Consider the following 25,254-nt stretch of genomic DNA (forward strand, 5'->3'; position numbering starts at 1 on the left):
AACAAAATGTGGAAAAAGTCAAGGGGTCTGAATACTTTCCGAAGGCACTGTAGATAGACTCCTCATGCATAAGCTGCCTGCGATCCCAAAGGTGTGTGTGTTTTTCTCACCTCCATTAGCTAAACAATGCCGTTGAATGGAGAGAAGAAGAGTGGAGAGGAAGAGAGGAGGCTAGTTTTCTACTGGAATCCTTTCCTTAGAATCCTTTCCTCAGAATCCTTTCCTCAGAATCCTTTCCTCAGAATCTTTTCCTCAGAATCCTTTCCTCAGAATCTTTTCCTCAGAATCCTTTCCTCAGAATCCTTTCCTCAGAATCCTTTCCTCAGAATCTTTTCCTCAGAATCCTTTCCTCAGAATCTTTTCCTCAGAATCCTTTCCTCATAATCCTTTCCTCAGAATCCTTTCCTCAGAATCTTTTCCTCAGAATCCTTTCCTCAGAATCTTTTCCTCAGAATCCTTTCCTCAGAATCCTTTCCTCAGAATCCTTTCCTCAGAATCTTTTCCTCAGAATCTTTTCCTCAGAATCCTTTCCTCAGAATTCTTTACTCAGAATATTTACCTCAGAATCCTTTCCTCAGAATATTTTCCTCAGAATCTTTTCCTCAGAATCTTTTCCTCAGAATTCTTTCCTCAGAATCCTTTCCTCAGAATTCTTCTCCAATTACAGGATGTCTCAGAGCATGCAGAGCCTCGCTCCGTCCTGCTGCACCTACAGTACTGTACTTTATGTCCCGTGTGTGTGTGTGTGTGTGTGTGTGTGTGTGTGTGTGTGTGTGTGTGTGTGTGTGTGTGTGTGTGTGTGTGTGTGTGTGTGTGTGTGTGTGTGTGTGTGTGTGTGTGTGTGTGTGTGTGTGTGTGTGTGTGTGTGTGCGCGCGTGCGTGTGTGTGTGTGCGTGCGTGTGTGTGCGTGTGTGGTCTTTTGATGTGCCAACGCTGCTCCATGATTAGAGGTCCCTAGTTGGAAGACTCTGAGCATTAGAGCATGTGGGAGGAAACACAACACGTCTTTGTGATGCAACTTCCTGAAATGAGGTCATGTTCAACCAATGGCAGAAAACCAAATGTTGTTTGGCAGGATGTCTTTTTGAGGGTTTTTGTGTGTGTGTGTGTCTGTCCTCATGGTCATGGCTGAATGAAAGAAACAGGGAACGTCTCGACTGCCACATCTCAGAGAGCCGTCCCAGGAATCGCTTTGAGAGAGAAAAATAAAAATTAGCAAAATATTTCAGCTGTGAAAATCTGTTTCATGTCCAGACCTGGACAGAATGATACACTTTTAGTTCCCTTCTTCATGTCCAGACCTGGACAGAATGAGACACTTTTAGTTCCCTTCTTCATGTCCAGACCTGGACAGAATGATACACTTTTAGTTCCCTTCTTCATGTCCAGACCTGGACAGAATGATACACTTTTAGTTCCCTTCTTCATGTCCAGACCTGGACAGAATTATACACTTTTAGTTCCCTTCTTCATGTCCAGACCTGGACAGAATGATACACTTTTAGTTCCCTTCTTCATGTCCAGACCTGGACAGAATGATACACTTTTAGTTCCCTTCTTCATGTCCAGATATGGACAGAATGAGACACTTTTAGTTCCCTTCTTCATGTCCAGACCTGGACAGAATGAGACACTTTTAGTTCCCTTCTTCATGTCCAGACCTGGACAGAATGAGACACTTTTAGTTCCCTTCTTCATGTCCAGACCTGGACAGAATGATACACTTTTAGTTCCCTTCTTCATGTCCAGACCTGGACAGAATGATACACTTTTAGTTCCCTTCTTCATGTCCAGACCTGGACAGAATGATACACTTTTAGTTCCCTTCTTCATGTCCAGACATGGACAGAATGAGACACTTTTAGTTCCCTTCTTCATGTCCAGACCTGGACAGAATGATACACTTTTAGTTCCCTTCTTCATGTCCAGACCTGGACAGAATGATACACTTTTAGTTCCCTTCTTCATGTCCAGACCTGGACAGAATGAGACACTTTTAGTTCCCTTCTTCATGTCCAGACCTGGACAGAATGAGACACTTTTAGTTCCCTTCTTCATGTCCAGACCTGGACAGAATGAGACACTTTTAGTTCCCTTCTTCATGTCCAGACATGGACAGAATGATACACTTTTGGTTCCCTTCTTCATGTCCAGGTGAGAAACCGCTGTGCTTCACTATTGTGTATTCTACAGGCCTGGACTGATCCATATAGTTCCCTTTTGAAACGCTCATAATGCATTTCTATGTGGATAACGGCTGTGGCGCTACAACTCACCTTCTCTCTCATTTCAAAACCCGCTGGTTCCTTGAGAGAGAGAGAGAGTGAGGAGAGCTAACTCCATCACTGTGAAAATTACTGCTGTTTACAATGCACTCAGAGAGGAGAGCTAACTCTATCACTGTGAAAATCACTGCTGTTTACAATGCACTCAGAGAGTAGAGCTAACTCCATCACTGTGAAAATTACTGCTGTTTACAATGCACTCAGAGAGGAGAGCTAACTCCATCACTGTGAAAATCACTGCTGGCAGTGGAGAGGAGTTTACAATGCACTCAGAGAGGAGAGACATCACTGTTACCCTCCCTGTCAGAGAGGAGAGACATCACTGTTACCCTCCCTGTCAGAGAGGAGAGACATCACTGTCAGAGAGGAGAGACATCACTGTTACCCTCCCTGTCAGAGAGGAGAGACATCACTGTCAGAGAGGAGAGACATCACTGTTACCCTCCCTGTCAGAGAGGGGAGACATCACTTTTACCCTCCCTGACAGAGAAGAGAGACATCACTGTTACCCTCCCTGTCAGAGAGGAGAGACATCACTGTTACCCTCCCTGTCAGAGAGGAGAGACATCACTGTTACCCTCCCTGTCAGAGAGGATAGACATCACTGTCAGAGAGGAGAGACATCACTGTTACCCTCCCTGTCAGAGAGGGGAGACATCACTTTTACCCTCCCTGACAGAGAGGAGAGACATCAGTGTTACCCTCCCTGTCAGAGAGGAGAGACATCACTGTTACCCTCCCTGACAGAGAGGAGAGACATCACTGTTACCCTCCCTGTCAGAGAGGAGAGACATCACTGTCAGAGAGGAGAGACATCACTGTTACCCTCCCTGTCAGAGTGGAGAGACATCACTGTTACCCTCCCTGTCAGAGAGGAGAGACATCACTGTTACCCTCCCTGTCAGAGAGGAGAGACATCACTGTTACCCTCCTTGTCAGAGAGGAGAGACATCACTGTTACCCTCCCTGTCAGAGAGGAGAGACATCACTGTTACCCTCCTTGTCAGAGAGGAGAGACATCACTGTTACCCTCCCTGTCAGAGAGGAGAGACATCACTGTTACCCTCCCTGTCAGAGAGGAGAGACATCACTGTTACCCTCCCTGACAGAGAGGAGAGACATCACTGTTACCCTACCTGTCAGAGAGCAGAGACATCACTGTTACCCTCCCTGACAGAGAGCAGAGACATCAGTGTTACCCTCCCTGTCAGAGAGGAGAGACACCACTGTTACCCTCCCTGTCAGAGAGGAGAGACATCACTGTTACCCTCCCTGTCAGAGAGGAGAGACATCACTGTTACCCTCCCTGTCAGAGAGGAGAGACATCAGTGTTACCCTCCCTGTCAGAGAGGAGAGACATCACTGTTACCCTCCCTGTCAGAGAGGAGAGACATCACTGTTACCCTCCCTGACAGAGAGGAGAGACATCACTGTTACCCTCCCTGTCAGAGAGCAGAGACATCACTGTTACCCTCCCTGTCAGAGAGGAGAGACATCACTGTCAGAGAGGAGAGACATCACTGTTACCCTCCCTGTCAGAGTGGAGAGACATCACTGTTACCCTCCCTGTCGGAGAGGAGAGACATCACTGTTACCCTCCCTGTCAGAGAGGAGAGACATCACTGTTACCCTCCCTGTCAGAGAGGAGAGACATCACTGTTACCCTCCCTGTCAGAGAGCAGAGACATCACTGTTACCCTCCCTGACAGAGAGCAGAGACATCAGTGTTACCCTCCCTGTCAGAGAGGAGAGACATCACTGTTACCCTCCCTGTCAGAGAGGAGAGACATCACTGTTACCCTCCCTGTCAGAGAGGAGAGACATCACTGTTACCCTCCCTGTCAGAGAGGAGAGACATCACTGTTACCCTCCCTGTCAGAGAGGAGAGACATCACTGTTACCCTCCCTGTCAGAGAGGAGAGACATCACTGTTACCCTCCCTGACAGAGAGGAGAGACATCACTGTTACCCTCCCTGTCAGAGAGCAGAGACATCACTGTTACCCTCCCTGACAGAGAGCAGAGACATCACTGTTACCCTCCCTGTCAGAGAGGAGAGACATCACTGTTACCCTCCCTGTCAGAGAGGAGAGACATCAGTGTTACCCTCCCTGTCAGAGAGGAGAGACATCACTGTTACCCTCCCTGTCAGAGAGGAGAGACATCACTGTTACCCTCCCTGACAGAGAGGAGAGACATCACTGTTACCCTCCCTGTCAGAGAGCAGAGACATCACTGTTACCCTCCCTGTCAGAGAGGAGAGACATCACTGTCAGAGAGGAGAGACATCACTGTTACCCTCCCTGTCAGAGTGGAGAGACATCACTGTTACCCTCCCTGTCAGAGAGGAGAGACATCACTGTTACCCTCCCTGTCAGAGAGGAGAGACATCACTGTTACCCTCCCTGTCAGAGAGGAGAGACATCACTGTTACCCTTCCTGTCAGAGAGCAGAGACATCACTGTTACCCTCCCTGACAGAGAGCAGAGACATCAGTGTTACCCTCCCTGTCAGAGAGGAGAGACATCACTGTTACCCTCCCTGTCAGAGAGGAGAGACATCACTGTTACCCTCCCTGTCAGAGAGGAGAGACATCACTGTTACCCTCCCTGTCAGAGAGGAGAGACATCACTGTTACCCTCCCTGACAGAGAGGAGAGACATCACTGTTACCCTCCCTGTCAGAGAGCAGAGACATCACTGTTACCCTCCCTGTCAGAGAGGAGAGACATCACTGTCAGAGAGGAGAGACATCACTGTTACCCTCCCTGTCAGAGTGGAGAGACATCACTGTTACCCTCCCTGTCAGAGAGGAGAGACATCACTGTTACCCTCCCTGTCAGAGAGGAGAGACATCACTGTTACCCTCCCTGTCAGAGAGCAGAGACATCACTGTTACCCTCCCTGTCAGAGAGGAGAGACATCACTGTCAGAGAGGAGAGACATCACTGTTACCCTCCCTGTCAGAGTGGAGAGACATCACTGTTACCCTCCCTGACAGAGAGGAGAGACATCACTGTTACCCTCCCTGTCAGAGAGCAGAGACATCACTGTTACCCTCCCTGTCAGAGAGGAGAGACATCACTGTTACCCTCCCTGTCAGAGAGGAGAGACATCACTGTTACCCTCCCTGTCAGAGAGGAGAGACATCACTGTTACCCTCCCTGACAAAGTAACATGAATTTCCCAGTGCCAAGCATTTTGGCAAGTGGTGCATTTCACAGAGGCCTGTTTTCAGAGTGGTGCATTTCACAGAGTGGTGCATTTCACAGAGTGGTGCATTTCTCAGAGTGGTGCATTTCACAGAGTGGTGCATTTCACAGAGTGGTGCATTTCACAGAGTGGTGCATTTCACAGAGGCCTGTTTTCAGAGTTGTGCATTTCTCAGAGGTACTGTGACCAGGCTAATAAGTCTCAGTGACAGGGCACTGTGACCAGGCTAATAAGTCTCAGTGACAGGGCACTGTGACCAGGCTAATAAGTCTCAGTGACAGGGCACTGTGACCAGGCTAATAAGTCTCAGTGACTGGGCACTGTGACCAGGTTAATAAGTCTCAGTGACAGGGCACTGTGACCAGGCTAATAAGTCTCAGTGACAGGGCACTGTGACCAGGTTAATAAGTCTCATTGACAGGGCACTGTGACCCGGTTAATAAGTCTCAGTGACAGGGTACTGTGACCAGGCTAATAAGTCTCAGTGACAGGGTACTGTGACCAGGCAAATAAGTCTCAGTGACAGGGCACTGTGACCAGGCTAATAAGTCTCAGTGACAGGGCTGTCTGGAGGCACCCCATCTAGAGGAGTTATGGTGGGGTGTTTGTGCTAAGTGTTGCTGGAACATAGTCATTTCAGACAGAATAGTAATTTCAGACAGAACACCCATTCCAGACAGAACACCCATTTCAGACAGAACACCCATTCCAGACAGAACACCCATTCCAGACAGAACACCCATTTCAGACAGGACACCCATTTCAGACAGAACACCCATTCCAGACAGAACACCCATTTCAGACAGAACACCCATTCCAGACAGAACACCCATTCCAGACAGAACACCCATTTCAGACAGGACACCCATTTCAGACAGAACACCCATTCCAGACAGAACAGCCATTTCAGACAGACATTTTTGGCAATGTTTATATGAGCGACTTTCAAACAACCCCTTATTTAGCACTTTGTTGCAGGTGAAATGAGCCTCTGACTAGATGGCATTGTCTTTGTGTCCCAAATGTCAAAAGTAGTGCACTATGTAGGGAATATGGTGCCATTTGGGAGGAAACCTACGTGACCTATGGAGTAAGGGGGAGGGGGTGGCAGTGGGTATTTAAATCCTAAACGGACCCCCTCACCAGGCCTGTGCTGTGAGGTGAGATAGACGTGAATTCAGAGCAGCTCAGTCAGGCAGGTTGTGGCCAGACATTTCCAGGCTAATAGTGTTCCTGGAGGAGCAGAACACAGCATCTGGCCAGTCAGGATCCATTACTGCTGTTTTACACCAGCTATATTACAGGGCTGTGGACCAACAGCAGGAGAGGTGCTATCCATGATATGAATCACATAACTCAAGGGACCTCTGCTCCGTAGCGTGAATATCATACCACTGGTCACTGCTCCCCACAATCTCTCTCTCTCTCTCTCTCTCTCTCTCTCTCTCTCTCTCTCTCTCTCAATTCAATTCAATTCAATTCAAGGGCTTTATTGGCATGGGAAACATGTGTTAACATTGCCAAAGCAAGTGAGGTAGACAACATACAAAGTGAATATATAAAGTGAAAAACAACAAAAATTAACAGTAAACATTACACATACAGAGGTTTCAAAACAGTAAAGACATTACACATGTCATATTATATATATATATATATATATATATATATACAGTGTTTTAACAACATACAAATGGTTAAAGGACACAAGATAAAAAAATAAGCATAAATATGGGTTGTATTTACAATGGTGTTTGTTCTTCACTGGTTGCCCTTTTCTCGTGGCAACAGGTCACAAATCTTGCTGCTGTGATGGCACACTGTGGAATTTCACCCAGTAGATATGGGAGTTTTCAAAATTGGATTTGTTTTCGAATTCTTTGTGGATCTGTGTAATCTGAAGGAAATACAGTGCCTTGCGAAAGTATTCGGCCCCCTTGAACTTTGCGACCTTTTGCCACATTTCAGGCTTCAAACATAAAGATATAAAACTGTATTTTTTTGTGAAGAATCAACAACAAGTGGGACACAATCATGAAGTGGAACGACATTTATTGGATATTTCAAACTTTTTTAACAAATCAAAAACTGAAAAATTGGGCGTGCAAAATTATTCAGCCCCCTTAAGTTAATACTTTGTAGCGCCACCTTTTGCTGCGATTACAGCTGTAAGTCGCTTGGGGTATGTCTCTATCAGTTTTGCACATCGAGAGACTGACATTTTTTCCCATTCCTCCTTGCAAAACAGCTCGAGCTCAGTGAGGTTGGATGGAGAGCATTTGTGAACAGCAGTTTTCAGTTCTTTCCACAGATTCTCGATTGGATTCAGGTCTGGACTTTGACTTGGCCATTCTAACACCTGGATATGTTTATTTTTGAACCATTCCATTGTAGATTTTGCTTTATGTTTTGGATCATTGTCTTGTTGGAAGACAAATCTCCGTCCCAGTCTCAGGTCTTTTGCAGACTCCATCAGGTTTTCTTCCAGAATGGTCCTGAATTTGGCTCCATCCATCTTCACATCAATTTTAACCATCTTCCCTGTCCCTGCTGAAGAAAAGCAGGCCCAAACCATGATGCTGCCACCACCATGTTTGACAGTGGGGATGGTGTGTTCAGCTGTGTTGCTTTTACGCCAAACATAACGTTTTGCATTGTTGCCAAAAAGTTCAATTTTGGTTTCATCTGACCAGAGCACCGTCTTCCACATGTTTGGTGTGTCTCCCAGGTGGCTTGTGGCAAACTTTAAACGACACTTTTTATGGATATCTTTAAGAAATGGCTTTCTTCTTGCCACTCTTCCATAAAGGCCAGATTTGTGCAATATACGACTGATTGTTGTCCTATGGACAGAGTCTCCCACCTCAGCTGTAGATCTCTGCAGTTCATCCAGAGTGATCATGGGCCTCTTGGCTGCATCTCTGATCAGTCTTCTCCTTGTATGAGCTGAAAGTTTAGAGGGACGGCCAGGTCGTGGTAGATTTGCAGTGGTCTGATACTCCTTCCATTTCAATATTATCGCTTGCACAGTGCTCCTTGGGATGTTTAAAGCTTGGGAAATCTTTTTGTATCCAAATCCGGCTTTAAACTTCTTCACAACAGTATCTCGGACCTGCCTGGTGTGTTCCTTGTTCTTCATGATGCTCTCTGCGCTTTTAACGGACCTCTGAGACTATCACAGTGCAGGTGCATTTATACGGAGACTTGATTACACACAGGTGGATTGTATTTATCATCATTAGTCATTTAGGTCAACATTGGATCATTCAGAGATTCTCACTGAACTTCTGGAGAGAGTTTGCTGCACTGAAAGTGAAGGGGCTGAATAATTTTGCACGCCCAATATTTCAGTTTTTGAATTGTTAAAAATGTTTGAAATATCCAATAAATGTCGTTCCACTTCATGATTGTGTCCCACTTGTTGTTGATTCTTCACAAAAAAATACAGTTTTATATCTTTATGTTTGAAGCCTGAAATGTGGCAAAATGTGGCAAAGTTCAAGGGGGCCGAATACTTTCGCAAGGCACTGTATGTCTCTCTAATATGGTCATACATTGGGCAGGAGGTTAGGAAGTGCAGCTCAGTTTCCACCTCATTTTGTGGCAGTGAGCACATAGCCTGTCTTCTCTTGAGAGCCATGTCTGCCTACGGCGGCCTTTCTCAATAGCAAGGCTATGCTCACTGAGTCTGTACATAGTCAAAGCTTTCCTTAATTTTGGGTCAGTCACAGTGGTCAGGTATTCTGCCGCTGTGTACTCTCTGTGTAGGGCCAAATAGCATTCTAGTTTGCTCTGTTTTTTTGTTAATTCTTTCCAATGTGTCAAGTAATTATCTTTTTGTTTTCTCATGATTTGGTTGGGTCTAATTGTGCTGTTGTCCTGGGGCTCTGTAGGGTGTGTTTGTGTTTGTGAACAGAGCCCCAGGACCAGCTTGCTTAGGGGACTCTTCTCCAGGTTCATCTCTCTGTAGGTGATGGCTTTGTTATGGAAGGTTTGTGAATCACTTCCTTTTAGGTGGTTGTTGAAGTTAACGGCTCTTTTCTGGATTTTGATAATTAGTGGGTATCGGCCTAATTCTGCTCTGCATGCATTATTTGGTGTTCTATGTTGTACACAGATTATATTTTTGCAGAATTCTGCGTGCAGAGTCTCAATTTGGTGTTTGTCCCATTTTGTGAAGTCTTGGTTGGTGAGCGGACCCCAGACCTCACAACCATAAAGGGCAATGGGCTCTATGACTGATTCAAGTATTTTTAGCCAGATCCTAATTGGTATGTTGAAATTTATGTTCCTTTTGATGGCATAGAATGCCCTTCTTGCCTTGTCTCTCAGATCGTTCACAGCTTTGTGGAAGTTACCTGTGGCGCTGATGTTTAGGCCAAGGTATGTATAGTTTTTTGTGTGCTCTAGGGCAACGGTGTCTAGATGGAATTTGTATTTGTGGTCCTGGTGACTGGACCTTTTTTGGAACACCATTATTTTGGTCTTACTCTCTCTCTCTCTCTCTCGGCCCAGCCTCTCCCTTCCCACAGCCTCTTTTTTTTCTCTCTCTCTCTCTATCTCCCCTTGCCCAAGCCTCTCTCTCTTTCTCAGCCTCTCTCTCTCTCTCAATTCAAATTCAATATGCTTTAGTGGCACGAAGGACAACGTCAGTGTTGCCGAAGTGAAGAGATACACATCCCCCCCCCCCCCCCCCCCCCCCCCTCCACTCTACAGACAGCTATATTGGTCCGTTAATACAAGACTCGTAAAAGGCCCACTACTTTAGTGAAGAAAATAAATCAGATTTTTCAGGGGGGGGGGGGGTGCAGCAGCATCCTCAGCACCTCTACTTCCCACCTCTAGGATTCTATGAACATTCCTCTCTGAAATAGTTTGCTACTTAAATCTCACAGCAGTTTTTTTGACTTAATGCAGTAGCTATGTTCCAAAGCGTCATCTTCAATGAGATGTTTAATATGTTAGCTAGCTGAAGCCTTGCTGAAATGTCCATATAATGCAGTTCCATTATTAAGCTGTGTTGCTGTGTTGCTGTGTTGCTGTCGTGCTGTTCTGCTGTGCTGCTGTGTTGCTGTGTTGCTGTGCTGCTGTGTTGCTGTGTTACTGTGCTGCTGTGTTGAGTGCTGCTGTGTTGCTGTGCTGCTGTGTTGCTGTGTTGCTGTGCTGCTGTGTTGAGTGCTGCTGTGTTGCTGTGCTGCTGTGTTGCTGTGCTGCTGTCCTGCTGTTCTGCTGTGCTGCTGTGTTGCTGTGTTGCTGTCCTGCTGTTCTGCTGTGCTGCTGTCCTGCTGTTCTGCTGTGCTGCTGTGTTGCTGTGTTGCTGTCCTGCTGTTCTGCTGTGCTGCTGTCCTGCTGTTCTGCTGTGTTGCTGTGTTGCTGTGCTGCTGTCCTGCTGTTCTGCTGTGCTGCTATGTTGCTGTGCTGCTGTTCTGCTGTGCTGCTGTGTTGCTGTGTTGCTGTCCTGCTGTTCTGCTGTGCTGCTGTGTTGCTGTGTTGCTGTGCTGCTGTGTTGCTGTGTTGCTGTGCTGCTGTGTTGCTGTGTTGCTGTGTTGCTGTGCTGCTGTGCTGCTGTGTTGCTGTGTTGCTGTGTTGCTGTGCTGCTGTGCTGCTGTGTTGCTGTGCTGCTGTGTTGCTGTGCTGCTGTGCTGCTGTGCTGATGTGCTGCTGTGCTGATGTGCTGCTGTGCTGCTGTGTTGCTGTGCTGCTGTGCTGCTGTCCTGCTGTGCTGCTGTCCTGCTGTGCTGCTGTCCTGCTGTGCTGCTGTGTTGATGTGCTGTTGTGTTGCTGTGTTGCTGTGCTGCTGTGTTGCTGTGCTGCTGTGCTGCTGTCCTGCTGTGCTGCTGTCCTGATGTGCTGCTGTCCTGCTGTGCTGCTGTGTTGCTGTGCTGCTGTGTTGCTGTGTTGCTGTGCTGCTGTGTTGCTGTGTTGCTGTGCTGCTGTGTTGCTGTGTTGCTGTGCTGCTATGTTGCTGTGTTGCTGTGCTGCTGTGTTGCTGTGCTGCTGTGTTGCTGTCGTGCTGTTCTGCTGTGCTGCTGTGTTGCTGTGTTGCTGTGCTGCTGTGTTGCTGTGTTACTGTGCTGCTGTGTTGAGTGCTGCTGTGTTGCTGTGCTGCTGTGTTGCTGTGCTGCTGTGTTGCTGTGTTGCTGTCCTGCTGTTCTGCTGTGCTGCTGTCCTGCTGTTCTGCTGTGCTGCTGTGTTGCTGTGTTGCTGTCCTGCTGTTCTGCTGTGCTGCTGTCCTGCTGTTCTGCTGTGTTGCTGTGTTGCTGTGCTGCTGTCCTGCTGTGCTGCTGTGTTGCTGTGCTGCTGTTCTGCTGTGCTGCTGTGTTGCTGTGTTGCTGTCCTGCTGTTCTGCTGTGCTGCTGTGTTGCTGTGCTGCTGTGTTGCTGTGTTGCTGTGCTGCTGTGTTGCTGTGTTGCTGTGTTGCTGTGCTGCTGTGTTGCTGTGTTGCTGTGCTGCTGTGTTGCTGTGTTGCTGTGTTGCTGTGCTGCTGTGCTGCTGTGTTGCTGTGCTGCTGTGTTGCTGTGCTGCTGTGTTGCTGTGCTGATGTGCTGCTGTGCTGATGTGCTGCTGTGCTGCTGTGTTGCTGTGCTGCTGTCCTGCTGTGCTGCTGTCCTGCTGTGCTGCTGTCCTGCTGTGCTGCTGTGTTGCTGTGCTGCTGTGTTGATGTGCTGTTGTGTTGCTGTGTTGCTGTGCTGCTGTGTTGCTGTGCTGCTGTCCTGCTGTCCTGCTGTGCTGCTGTCCTGCTGTGCTGCTGTGTTGCTGTGCTGCTGTGTTGCTGTGTTGCTGTGCTGCTGTGTTGCTGTGTTGCTGTGCTGCTGTGTTGCTGTGTTGCTGTGCTGCTATGTTGCTGTGTTGCTGTGCTGCTGTGTTGCTGTGCTGCTGTGTTGCTGTGCTGCTGTGCTGCTGTGCTGCTGTGTTGCTGTGCTGCTGTGTTGCTGTGTTGCTGTGCTGCTGTGTTGATGTGCTGCTGTGCTGATGTGCTGTTGTGCTGATCTGCTGCTGTGCTGCTGTGTTGATGTGCTGCTGTGCTGCTGTGTTGCTGTGCTGCTGTCCTGCTGTGCTGCTGTCCTGCTGTGCTGCTGTCCTGCTGTGTTGCTGTGCTGCTGTGTTGCTGTGCTGCTGTGTTGCTGTCCTGCTGTGCTGCTGTGTTGCTGTCCTGCTGTGCTGCTGTGTTGCTGTGCTGCTGTGCTGCTGTGCTGCTGTTAAAGGTTGACAGTTGGTTCACTTCTCCCTCTACACTGAAAACCAGGAGAATAGAGAGGCCATTTTAAGACACGATCACAGACAGGATAACAGGATTCTAGACAGGATAACAAACAGGATAACAGACAGGATCACAGACAGGATAACAGACAGGATAACAGGATAACAGACAGGATCACAGACAGGATAACAGGATAACAGACAGGATCACAGACAGGATAACAGGATAACAGACAGGATCACAGACAGGATAACATGATAACAGACAGGATCACAGACAGGATAACAGGATAACAGACAGGATCACAGACAGGATAACAGAATAACAGACATGATAACAAACAGGCTAACAGGATAACAGACAGGATAGCAGACAAGATCACAGACAGGCTACCAGGATAACAGACATGATCACAGACAAGCTAACATGATAACAAACAGGATAATAGACAGGATAACATGAGGGATGCTGGACCATGTTGACTCCAATTATTACCACAGTTGTGCCAAGTTGGCTGGATGTCCTTTGGGTGGTGGACCATTCTTGATGCACACAGGAAACTGCTGAGCATGAAAAACCCAGCAGTGTTGCAGTTCTTGACACAAACCGTTGTGCCTGACTCAAACCGTTGTGCCTGACTCAAACCGTTGTGCCTGACTCAAACCGCTGTGCCTGACTCAAACCGTTGTGCCTGACTCAAACCGTTGTGCCTGACTCAAACCGCTGCGCCTGACTCAAACCGTTGTGCCTGACTCAAACCGTTGTGCCTGACTCAAACCGCTGCGCCTGACTCAAACCGTTGTGCCTGACTCAAACCGTTGTGCCTGACTCAAACCGTTGTGCCTGACTCAAACCGTTGTGCCTGACTCAAACCGTTGTGCCTGACTCAAACCGTTGTGCCTGACTCAAACCGTTGTGCCTGACTCAAACCGTTGTGCCTGACTCAAACCGTTGTGCCTGACTCAAACCGTTGTGCCTGACTCAAACCGCTGTGCCTGACTCAAACCGTTGTGCCTGACTCAAACCGTTGTGCCTGACTCAAACCGTTGTGCCTGACTCAAACCGTTGTGCCTGACTCAAACCGCTGTGCCTGACTCAAACCGCTGTGCCTGACTCAAACCGTTGTGCCTGACTCAAACCGTTGTGCCTGACTCAAACCGCTGTGCCTGACTCAAACCGCTGTGCCTGACTCAAACCGTTGTGCCTGACTCAAACCGTTGTGCCTGACTCAAACCGTTGTGCCTGACTCAAACCGTTGTGCCTGACTCAAACCGTTGTGCCTGACTCAAACCGCTGCGCCTGACTCAAACCGCTGCGCCTGACTCAAACCGCTGCGCCTGACTCAAACCGTTGTGCCTGACTCAAACCGTTGTGCCTGACTCAAACCGTTGCTTCTGACTCAAACCGCTGTGCCTGACTCAAACCGCTGCGCCTGACTCAAACCGTTGTGCCTGACTCAAACCGTTGTGCCTGACTCAAACCGTTGTGCCTGACTCAAACCGTTGCTTCTGACTCAAACCGCTGTGCCTGACTCAAACCGCTGTGCCTGACTCAAACCGTTGTGCCTGACTCAAACCGTTGTGCCTGACTCAAACCGTTGTGCCTGACTCAAACCGCTGCGCCTGACTCAAACCGTTGCTTCTGACTCAAACCGTTGTGCCTGACTCAAACCGTTGTGCCTGACTCAAACCGTTGCTTCTGACTCAAACCGCTGTGCCTGACTCAAACCGCTGTGCCTGACTCAAACCGTTGTGCCTGACTCAAACCGTTGTGCCTGACTCAAACCGTTGTGCCTGACTCAAACCGCTGCGCCTGACTCAAACCGTTGCTTCTGACTCAAACCGTTGTGCCTGACTCAAACCGTTGTGCCTGACTCAAACCGTTGTGCCTGACTCAAACCGCTGCGCCTGACTCAAACCGTTGTGCCTGACTCAAACTGTTGTGCCTGACTCAAACCGCTGCGCCTGACTCAAACCGTTGCTTCTGACTCAAACCGTTGTGCCTGACTCAAACCGTTGTGCCTGACTCAAACCGTTGTGCCTGACTCAAACCGCTGCGCCTGACTCAAACCGTTGCTTCTGACTCAAACCGTTGTGCCTGACTCAAACCGTTGTGCCTGACTCAAACCGCTGTGCCTGACTCAAACCGTTGTGCCTGACTCAAACCGCTGTGCCTGACTCAAACCGTTGTGCCTGACTCAAACCGTTGTGCCTGACTCAAACCGTTGTGCCTGACTCAAACCGCTGTGCCTGACTCAAACCGTTGTGCCTGACTCAAACCGTTGTGCCTGACTCAAACCGTTGTGCCTGACTCAAACCGTTGTGCCTGACTCAAACCGCTGCGCCTGACTCAAACCGCTGCGCCTGACTCAAACTGTTGTGCCTGACTCAAACCGTTGTGCCTGACTCAAACCGCTGTGCCTGACTCAAACCGTTGTGCCTGACTCAAACCGCTGTGCCTGACTCAAACCGTTGTGTCTGACTCAAACCGTTGTGCCTGACTCAAACCGTTGTGCCTGACTCAAACCGTTGTGTCTGACTCAAACCGCTGTGCCTGACTCAAACCGCTGCGCCTGACTCAAACCGTTGTGCCTGACTCAAACCGCTGTGCCTGACTCAAACCGTTGTGTCTGACTCAAACCGTTGTGCCTGACTCAAACCGTTGTGCCTGACTCAAACCGTTGTGTCTGACTCAAACCGCTGTGCCTGACTCAAACCGCTGCGCCTGACTCAAACCGTTGTGCCTGACTCAAACCGCTGCGCCTGACTCAAACCGTTGTGCCTGACTCAAACCGCTGCGCCTGACTCAAACCGTTGTGCCTGACTCAAACCGTTGCGCCTGACTCAAACCGTTGCTTCTGACTCAAACCGTTGTGCCTGACTCAAACCGTTGTGCCTGACTCAAACCGTTGTGCCTGACTCAAACCGTTGTGCCTGACTCAAACCGTTGTGCCTGACTCAAACCGCTGTGCCTGACTCAAACCGCTGCGCCTGACTCAAACCGCTGTGCCTGACTCAAACCGTTGTGCCTGACTCAAACCGCTGTGCCTGACTCAAACCGCTGTGCCTGACTCAAACCGCTGTGCCTGACTCAAACCGTTGTGCCTGACTCAAACCGCTGTGCCTGACTCAAACCGCTGTGCCTGACTCAAACCGTTGTGCCTGACTCAAACCGTTGTGCCTGACTCAAACCGTTGTGCCTGACTCAAACCGTTGTGCCTGACTCAAACCGTTGTGCCTGACTCAAACCGTTACGCCTGACTCAAACCGTTGTGCCTGACTCAAACCGTTACGCCTGACTCAAACCGTTGTGCCTGACTCAAACCGTTGTGCCTGACTCAAACCGTTGTGCCTGACTCAAACCGTTGTGCCTGACTCAAACCGTTGTGCCTGACTCAAACCGTTGTGCCTGACTCAAACCGTTACGCCTGACTCAAACCGTTGTGCCTGACTCAAACCGTTACGCCTGACTCAAACCGTTGTGCCTGACTCAAACCGTTACGCCTGACTCAAACCGCTGTGCCTGACTCAAACCGTTGTGCCTGACTCAAACCGTTGTGCCTGACTCAAACCGTTGTGCCTGACTCAAACCGTTGTGCCTGACTCAAACCGTTACGCCTGACTCAAACCGTTACGCCTGACTCAAACCGCTGTGCCTGACTCAAACCGTTGTGCCTGACTCAAACCGCTGTGCCTGACTCAAACCGTTGTGCCTGACTCAAACCGTTGTGCCTGACTCAAACCGTTGTGCCTGACTCAAACCGTTGTGCCTGACTCAAACCGTTGTGCCTGACTCAAACCGTTGTGCCTGACTCAAACCGTTACGCCTGACTCAAACCGTTGTGCCTGACTCAAACCGTTACGCCTGACTCAAACCGCTGTGCCTGACTCAAACCGTTGTGCCTGACTCAAACCGTTGTGCCTGACTCAAACCGTTGTGCCTGACTCAAACCGTTACGCCTGACTCAAACCGTTGTGCCTGACTCAAACCGTTGTGCCTGACTCAAACCGTTGTGCCTGACTCAAACCGTTGTGCCTGACTCAAACCGTTGTGCCTGACTCAAACCGCTGTGCCTGACTCAAACCGTTGTGCCTGACTCAAACCGTTGTGCCTGACTCAAACCGTTGCGCCTGACTCAAACCGTTACGCCTGACTCAAACCGTTGTGCCTGACTCAAACCGTTGTGCCTGACTCAAACCGTTGTGCCTGACTCAAACCGCTGTGCCTGACTCAAACCGTTGCGCCTGACTCAAACCGTTGTGCCTGACTCAAACCGTTGCGCCTGACTCAAACCGTTACGCCTGACTCAAACCGTTGCGCCTGGCGTCTACGACCATTTCCTGTTCAAAGGCATTTCAATATGTGTTGTCTTGCCCAGTCCCCCTCTGAATGGCATATATATATAATCCATGTCTCAAGGCTTAAAGATCATTCTTTAACCCGTCTCCTCCCCTTCATCTACACTGATTGAAGTGGATTTAACAAGTAACATCAATAATAGATCATATTTTTCACCTGGATTCACATGGTCAGTCTATTTCATGGAAAGAGCAGGTGATCCTAATGTTCTGTACACTCAGTGTATGACCAGGTGATATAGACAAATTATTAGTCTGTATCACCTGGGCATATATCTCTTTAATAGATGTGGGACCAGGTGACATAGACTTTAATACCAGGTGATATAGACGTTAATAGATATAGAACCAGGTGATATAGACTTTAATAGATTTAGGACCAGGTGATATAGACTTTAATAGATATAGAACCAGGTGATATCGACTATAATACCAGGTGATATAGACTTTAATAGATATAGAACCAGGTGATATAGACTTTAATACCAGGTGATATAGACTTTAATAGATATAGAACCAGGTGATATAGACTTTAATAGATATAGAACCAGGTGATATAGACTTTAATAGATTTAGGACCAGGTGATATAGACTTTAATAGATATAGAACCAGGTGATATAGACTTTAATAGATATAGAACCAGGTGATATAGACTTTAATACCAGGTGATATAGACTTTAATAGATTTAGGACCAGGTGATATAGACTTTAATAGATATAGAACCAGGTGATATAGACTTTAATAGATATAGAACCAGGTGATATAGACTTTAATAGATTTAGGACCAGGTGATATAGACTTTAATAGATATAGAACCAGGTGATATAGACTTTAATAGATATAGAACCAGGTGATATAGACTTTAATAGATATAGAACCAGGTGATATATACTATAATACCAGGTGATATAGACTATAATACCAGGTGATATAGACTTTAATAGATATAGAACCAGGTGATATAGACTATAATAGATATAGAACCAGGTGATATAGACTTTAATACCAGGTGATATAGACTTTAATAGATATAGAACCAGATAATATAGAGTGTAATAGATATAGAACCAGATGATATAGAGTTTAATAGATATGGGACTAGGTCAATTTACTGACAACACAAAACATGTTATTTACCTTAGAGAAACGGCCTGGTCTGAAATGAAATGGTGAAGTCCTACGACTCTGCTCTGCTCTGTGATGTAACCTGATGTCAGACTTTATAGCCTTCCTCCCGTTGCCTCTCTGTGGGGCAGCGTACCAAATGGAACCCTGTTCCCTATATGGACCAGGGCCTATGTAGGGCTCTGGTTAAAAGTAGTGCACTGTGTAGGGAATAGAGCACCATTTGGGATGCGGGCTGCCTCTCTGGCTCTCCCTGTGTGGGCTGTAAACATCCCATAGTGATATATTGTACACGGGGTCTCAGTACTGCTAACTAGACAGAGAACGATGTTTATTTACTAGCTTGAGTTACGGGAGGAAGGGAAGGGGCTGGGCTGTATTTCTGCTGAATACAGGGGGGCGGGCCAGTGAATGATAGAACAAATATGGAAGGGCTGTGGTGTGTTTGTTTGTTTGTTTGTTTGTGTGTGTGTGTGTGTGTTGTTGTGTAAATGACCTTGGACTGATTCCAGAACAGTGAAATGGAATAAATGAAAGGACTTCCTGTGTTAACTCAATGGTGTATTTTACACCAAATACCAACTGTCTATCCCATCAGTTCTGTGCCTCTGTGTCCCAAATGCTACCCTATTCCCTGTGTAGTGCACTACATATACGCTTTGGTGCCCTGCGGTCCATTGACTTTGATGACTCCAGACAGTTTTATAGTTTTCAAAGACTTTGTCTTGGTTGATAACACTATTTCACAGACTGTAGACATGACAGGTGGACAGACAGTGTCGGCAGCCGCGCTGGTAAACAGTGAGAGAATGATCCGTGCAAGGTGGTGATTGGGCAGCTGCTGGTAAACAGGGAGAGAATGATCTGTGCTAGGTGGTGATTGAGCAGCTGCTGGTAAACAGTGAGAGAATGATCCGTGCTAGGTGGCAATTGGGCAGCTGCTGGTAAACAGGGAGAGAATGATCCGTGCTAGGTGGTGATTGGGCAGCTGCTGGTGAACAGGGAGAGAATGATCCGTGCTAGGTGGTGATTGGGCAGCTGCTGGTAAACAGGGAGAGAATGATCCGTGCTAGGTGGTGATAAACAGGGAGTGAATGATCCGTGCTAGGTGGTGATTGGGCAGCTGCTGGTAAACAGGGAGAGAATGATCCGTGCTAGGTGGTGATTGGGCAGCTGCTGGTGAACAGGGAGAGAATGATCCGTGCTAGGTGGTGATTGGGCCCCCTGCCAACTGATAGAAGTGGAACCTGATCATCCTTTCCTTAATAGGCCACAATCCTCATACTGCGTGTATATGTGTGTGCGTGCGTGTGTGTGTGTGTGCGTGTGTGTGTCAGTGTGTGGGAGGGTTAATAGGGCCCTATAATCCCCTCCAAATGTCTTCTGAAAGGAGGCAGATTCCCCCAGGATAAGAAGCAGGCAAACTAAGGCCTGTATTTTCAATCAGTGTGCATTAGGAGTTGACAGTTTAACTGCTGCTGCTGTTGCTGAATCAAACTCTGAATGGGGAAAACCTCAATGGAAATGTTTTTGTGAAGAAGTCATTTTCTTTACTCTAACAATGACCTTCTGCTTTTTCTCTCTCTCTTTCTTTCTCTCCTCTCCCACGTCACCGTTCATCACTACAGGAAGTTGAGGTTAGTAGTAAACACCTTCTAGATCCGGTTTGTCTGTTCGGTCTTTTCATGTTGACGTTTCTCTTTAAACCGGAGGAGGAGGATTTGGGAATCTGTCCAATTCTCTCTCTTTGGACTGCAGATGTTACCTGCCCTTTTCAATCAAGAGTAGTCAATGTCTCTGCTTGATAGGAGCAAGCTAGCTACTTCTAGCTAGCTAGCCATTGATTCATGAAGAGTATCACTTATTATGTCTCATGGTCTTAGTTCAACTGCCAAACTGCATTATAACACCTGACATTAAACTGCCTAGCTGCATTATAACACCTGACATTAAACGGCCTAATCGCATTATAACACCTGACATTAAACTGCCTAGTTGCATTATAACACCTGACATTAAACTGCCTAGTTGCATTATAACACCTGACATTAAACTGCCAAACTGCATTATAACACCTGACATTAAACTGCCTAGCTGCATTATAACACCTGACATTAAACTGCCTAGTTGCATTATAACACCTGACATTAAACTGCCTAGCTGCATTATAACACCTGACATTAAACTGCCAAACTGCATTATAACACCTGACATGAAACTGCCAAACTGCATTATAACACCTGACATTAAACTGCCAAACTGCATTATAACACCTGACATGAAACTGCCAAACTGCATTATAACACCTGACATTAAACTGCCTAGCTGCATTATGACACCTGACATTAAACTGCCAAACTGCATTATAACACCTGACATGAAACTGCCAAACTGCATTATAACACCTGACATTAAACTGCCTAGCTGCATTATAACACCTGACATTAAACTGCCAAACTGCATTATAACACCTGACATTAAACTGCCAAACTGCATTATAACACCTGACATTAAACTGCCAAACCGCATCATAACACCAGACATTAAACTGCCTAGTTGCATTATAACACCAGACATTAAACTGCCAAACCGCATTATAACACCAGACATTAAACTGCCTAGTTGCATTATAACACCAGACATTAAACTGCCAAACCGCATCATAACACCAGACATTAAACTGCCTAGTTGCATTATAACACCTGACATTAAACTGCCTAGCTGCATTATAACACCTGACATTAAACTGCCAAACTGCATTATAACACCAGACATTAAACTGCCTAGTTGCATTATAACACCTGACATTAAACTGACAAACCGCATTATAACACCTGACATTAAACTGCCTAGTTGCATTATAACACCTGACATTAAACTGCCTAGCTGCATTATAACACCTGACATTAAACTGCCTAGTTGCATTATAACATCTGACATTAAACTGCCTAGCTGCATTATAACACCTGACATTAAACTGCCTAGCTGCATTATAACACCAGACATTAAACTATTACACTTCAACAGCCCAGAAATATAGATTTATGCATGTGACCCAATTGGCACCGTGTTCCCTATAAACTGGCCCTGGTGAAAACGTAGTGCACTATAAAGGGAACAGCGTTCCATTTGAGACGTATCCCTTTAATGGATCTCGTCTGTCTCAACACTTCCTCTGAATATATGAAACGCCTTTGGCTTAAGTTGTTCAGCTTGACTTGAGAGCTCTGTGTTATACTGCTGGGATCCCAGTGTAGGATAAGGCCAAGCCAGTCGTAACAAACATAATCCTGTGGGTCCTCATCCACACGCACACACACACACACACACACACACACACACACACACACACACACACACACACACACACACACACATACACGCACACGGGTCAGTAGAAATGGATACTATGGGAGATTTAGCATTTTTATCATAATTCTAACCCTCAAACACAACCAGAGACCAGTCTAACACCCCCAGAGACCAGTCTAACACCCCCAGAGACCAGTCTAACACCCCCAGAGACCAGTCTAACACCCCCAGAGACCAGTCTAACACCCCCCAGAGAACAGTCTAACACCCCCAGAGACCAGTCTAACACCCCCAGGGACCAGTCTAACACCCCCAGAGACCAGTCTAACACCCCCAGAGACCAGTCTAACACCCCCAAAGACCAGTCTAACACCCCCAGAGACCAGTCTAACACCCCCAGAGACCAGTCTAACACCCCCAGAGAACAGTCTAACACCCCCAGAGACCAGTCTAACACCCCCAGAGACCAGTCTAACACCCCCAGAGACCAGTCTAAAAGATAGTTTCTGTGTTTCCCAAATGGCACCCTGTTCCCAACATAGTGCACTACTATTATATGGCACTATATAGGGAAGTAGTGAGCAATAATAAAGAATAGGGTCCCTTTTGGTACACACTCATTCTGAGAGTGTGTATTTCCTGTGTGACAGGGAGGAAGCTAAAATCACCACTTTACAGAGAGTGAGACCGTCTGTGATCTTCTGTTTTGTCCTTGGATATGTTGTTGTTGTTGTTGTTGTTGTTGTTTACACTACGCTCTGCAACTCTGCAGTGACACTACTCAGATTCTCACATTCTCTCTAGGATGACTACATCAGGAATGTGGAGGAAACCCCAGGCTCGGATGAAAGTAAGTTAAAGGAAATGATGTCATATAACCTTCTCTGTCTTCATGTTATCAAAAAAAAAACATTTTTAAAAATTTTTTAAATGAAAAGTAATGTACACTACAGATGTTGTAAAAATGGGTTCCTGGATTGAGTGTGTGGAAAAGAACCATGGAGTCGCCATTTTGTTTACGCAACAAACGGAAGAAAACGGACTAAATAAAACAAGGGAGGGACTACCTAGACTGTTCCAATAAGAAACATAAGAAACAAACAAACATTTTTGCTACGCTGTGCCCTAATGAACATGGCCCTGATCTGATGGAGCGTTGCTAGGGATTTCTGGTGAGGAGACGTGGAGACTGAGGGTCCGTTCCAAATGGCATCCTCTTCTCTATATCAGGGTTCCCCAGCTGGTGGCACGCAGGATTTATCATTTGTACCTCTTCCTCCCCTCATGTTTTCTGAGCAAAAAAAACACAAAACGTTTTTATAAAATCTATTTTTGGTTGTTGTTGTTGTTGTTGTTGTTGTTGTTGGATTTTCATTGTTGGGCGTAAAAAAAACTGTAAAAAGACTAGGAAATCAGCTCCAAGTGATTTTATTTGAGGAAATATGTGTTCCTATGCGTAAATAGCGAGACATATACCGATGTAATCAAGGTTTGAAATGATTCTGTTTTTGTCAAAAAATACCCTATCTGTTTGTGCTACTTGCGGTCAATGTGCAGTGTGCAAATTATTTGTAACTATGTTCCGGCTCCCTGACCATCCACTCAAGACAAAATCGGCCCTTGGCTGAATGTGCTGTAGTTGGGGACCCCTGTTCTATATAGTACACTACCTACTGTATGGGAGCCCGATGGGAGCCCTATGGGCCCTGGTCAAAAGTAGTGCACTACATAGGGAATAGGGTCCCATTTGGCTCTCACTACATAGGCAATAGGTTCCCATTTGGGATGCAGAATGTTGATGATACATGAGGGGACTGGCTCTTCTTAGCGTGGAGAGGATGGAGAGCTGGTGTGATAATTGTTTCTGCTTCAGCTGAGGCTCAGCTCAGTGAATTCCCATAGGACTACCACTACGGAACACCCTGGGTTCTGCTGCTCAGCTCAGTGAATTCCCATAGGACTACCACTACTGAACACCCTGGGTTCTGCTGTTCAGCTCAGTGAATTCCCATAGGACTACCACTACTGAACACCCTGGGTTCTGCTGCTCAGCTCAGTGAATTCCCATAGGACTACCACTACTGAACACCCTGGGTTCTGCTGCTCAGCTCAGTGAATTCCCATAGGACTACCACTACTGAACACCCTGGGTTCTGCTGTTCAGCTCAGTGAATTCCCATAGGACTACCACTACTGAACACCCTGGGTTCTGCTGCTCAGCTCAGTGAATTCCCATAGGACTACCACTACGGAACACCCTGGGTTCTGCTGCTCAGCTCAGTGAATTCCCACAGGACTACCACTACTGAACACCCTGGGTTCTGCTGCTCAGCTCAGTGAATTCCCATAGGACTACCACTACGGAACACCCTGTGTTCTGCTGCTCAGCTCAGTGAATTCCCATAGGACTACCACTACGGAACACCCTGGGTTCTGCTGCTCAGCTCAGTGGCTTCCCATAGGACTACCACTACGGAACACCCTGTGTTCTGCTGCTCAGCTCATTGAATTCCCATAGGACTACCACTACTGAACACCCTGGGTTCTGCTGCTCAGCTCAGTGAATTCCCATAGGACTACCACTACTGAACACCCTGGGTTCTGCTGCTCAGCTCAGTGAATTCCCATAGGACTACCACTACTGAACACCCTGGGTTCTGCTGCTCAGCTCAGTGAATTCCCATAGGACTACCACTACTGAACACCCTGGGTTCTGCTGCTCTGCAGCTGCTGGCTCAGACAAACACCAATCAGCTCACTTCAATACAGGACATCAACTGTGCAATGAACAGAAAGCTATAGATATTATTGTATAGATATCCCTATTAGCTATAGGAAATGAACAATGAACAGAAAGCTATAGATATTATTGTATAGATATCCCTATTAGCTATAGTAAATGAACAATGAACAGAAAGCTATAGATATTATTGTATAGATATCCCTATTAGCTATAGTAAATGAACAATGAACAGAAAGCTATAGATATTATTGTATAGATATCCCTATTAGCTATAGGAAATGAACAATGAACAGAAAGCTATAGATATTATTGTATAGATATCCCTATTAGCTATAGGAAATGAACAATGAACAGAAAGCTATAGATATTATTGTATAGATATCCCTATTAGCTATAGGAAATGAACAATGAACAGAAAGCTATAGATATTATTGTATAGATATCCCTATTAGCTATAGTAAATGAACAATGAACAATGAACGGAAAGAAAATAAGCATGTACACTTGTATTTCTACACAAAAAGCTTGTCCTTTATAAAGAGTTCCCTGAGCTGTAAGGTGAGGAAGCCAAGCTGTACTGTAGCTATCTACCCTGGCCATATCAAAACAGACCACAGCACAGAATGGAGAGGTACATACTATCCCCTAGCTGTGTGGACCATCTCATTCCAATTCCTCACTGACCAGTGATCGATGCAAGGACATTATCACCTAGCTTTCTCTTAATGGTTATTATCATTATCGCTGTCACTGTATTTTCTTATTGAATGACGGACAGAACACAGGTTTAGAAATGTCCTTCCAGCGCCTTAAAAGCTCAAATTATTCTGTTTTTGTCAAAAATACAAAAATCTGCTTGTGCTACTTGCGGTCAACGTGCAGTGTGCAAATGATTTGTAACTATGTTCCGGCTCCCTGACCATCCACTCAAGACAAAATCGTCCCTTGGCTGAATGTACTGTAGTTGGGGACCCCTGTTCTATATAGTACACTACCTACTGTATGGGAGCCCTATGG

At 46.8% G+C, this 25,254-nt stretch overlaps 1 protein-coding gene across 2 annotated transcripts in view; it reads left to right on the forward strand.

Annotated features, from left to right (window-relative positions):
• The window catches only part of LOC118966076 (testican-2-like), a 120,354-nt gene that overhangs the window by 24,029 nt on the left and 71,071 nt on the right, over positions 1 to 25,254 (forward strand). For both annotated transcript variants that reach the window (XM_036988463.1, XM_036988467.1), the window contains exons 2-3: positions 19,811 to 19,819; positions 22,299 to 22,344. In XM_036988463.1, coding sequence (XP_036844358.1) covers positions 19,811 to 19,819; positions 22,299 to 22,344 — 55 coding nt within the window. The remainder of the gene's footprint in view (positions 1 to 19,810; positions 19,820 to 22,298; positions 22,345 to 25,254) is intronic.

The sequence above is a fragment of the Oncorhynchus mykiss genome, chromosome 1 (genome assembly GCF_013265735.2).
Source record: "Oncorhynchus mykiss isolate Arlee chromosome 1, USDA_OmykA_1.1, whole genome shotgun sequence".
Classification (NCBI taxonomy): Eukaryota; Metazoa; Chordata; class Actinopteri; order Salmoniformes; family Salmonidae; genus Oncorhynchus; species Oncorhynchus mykiss.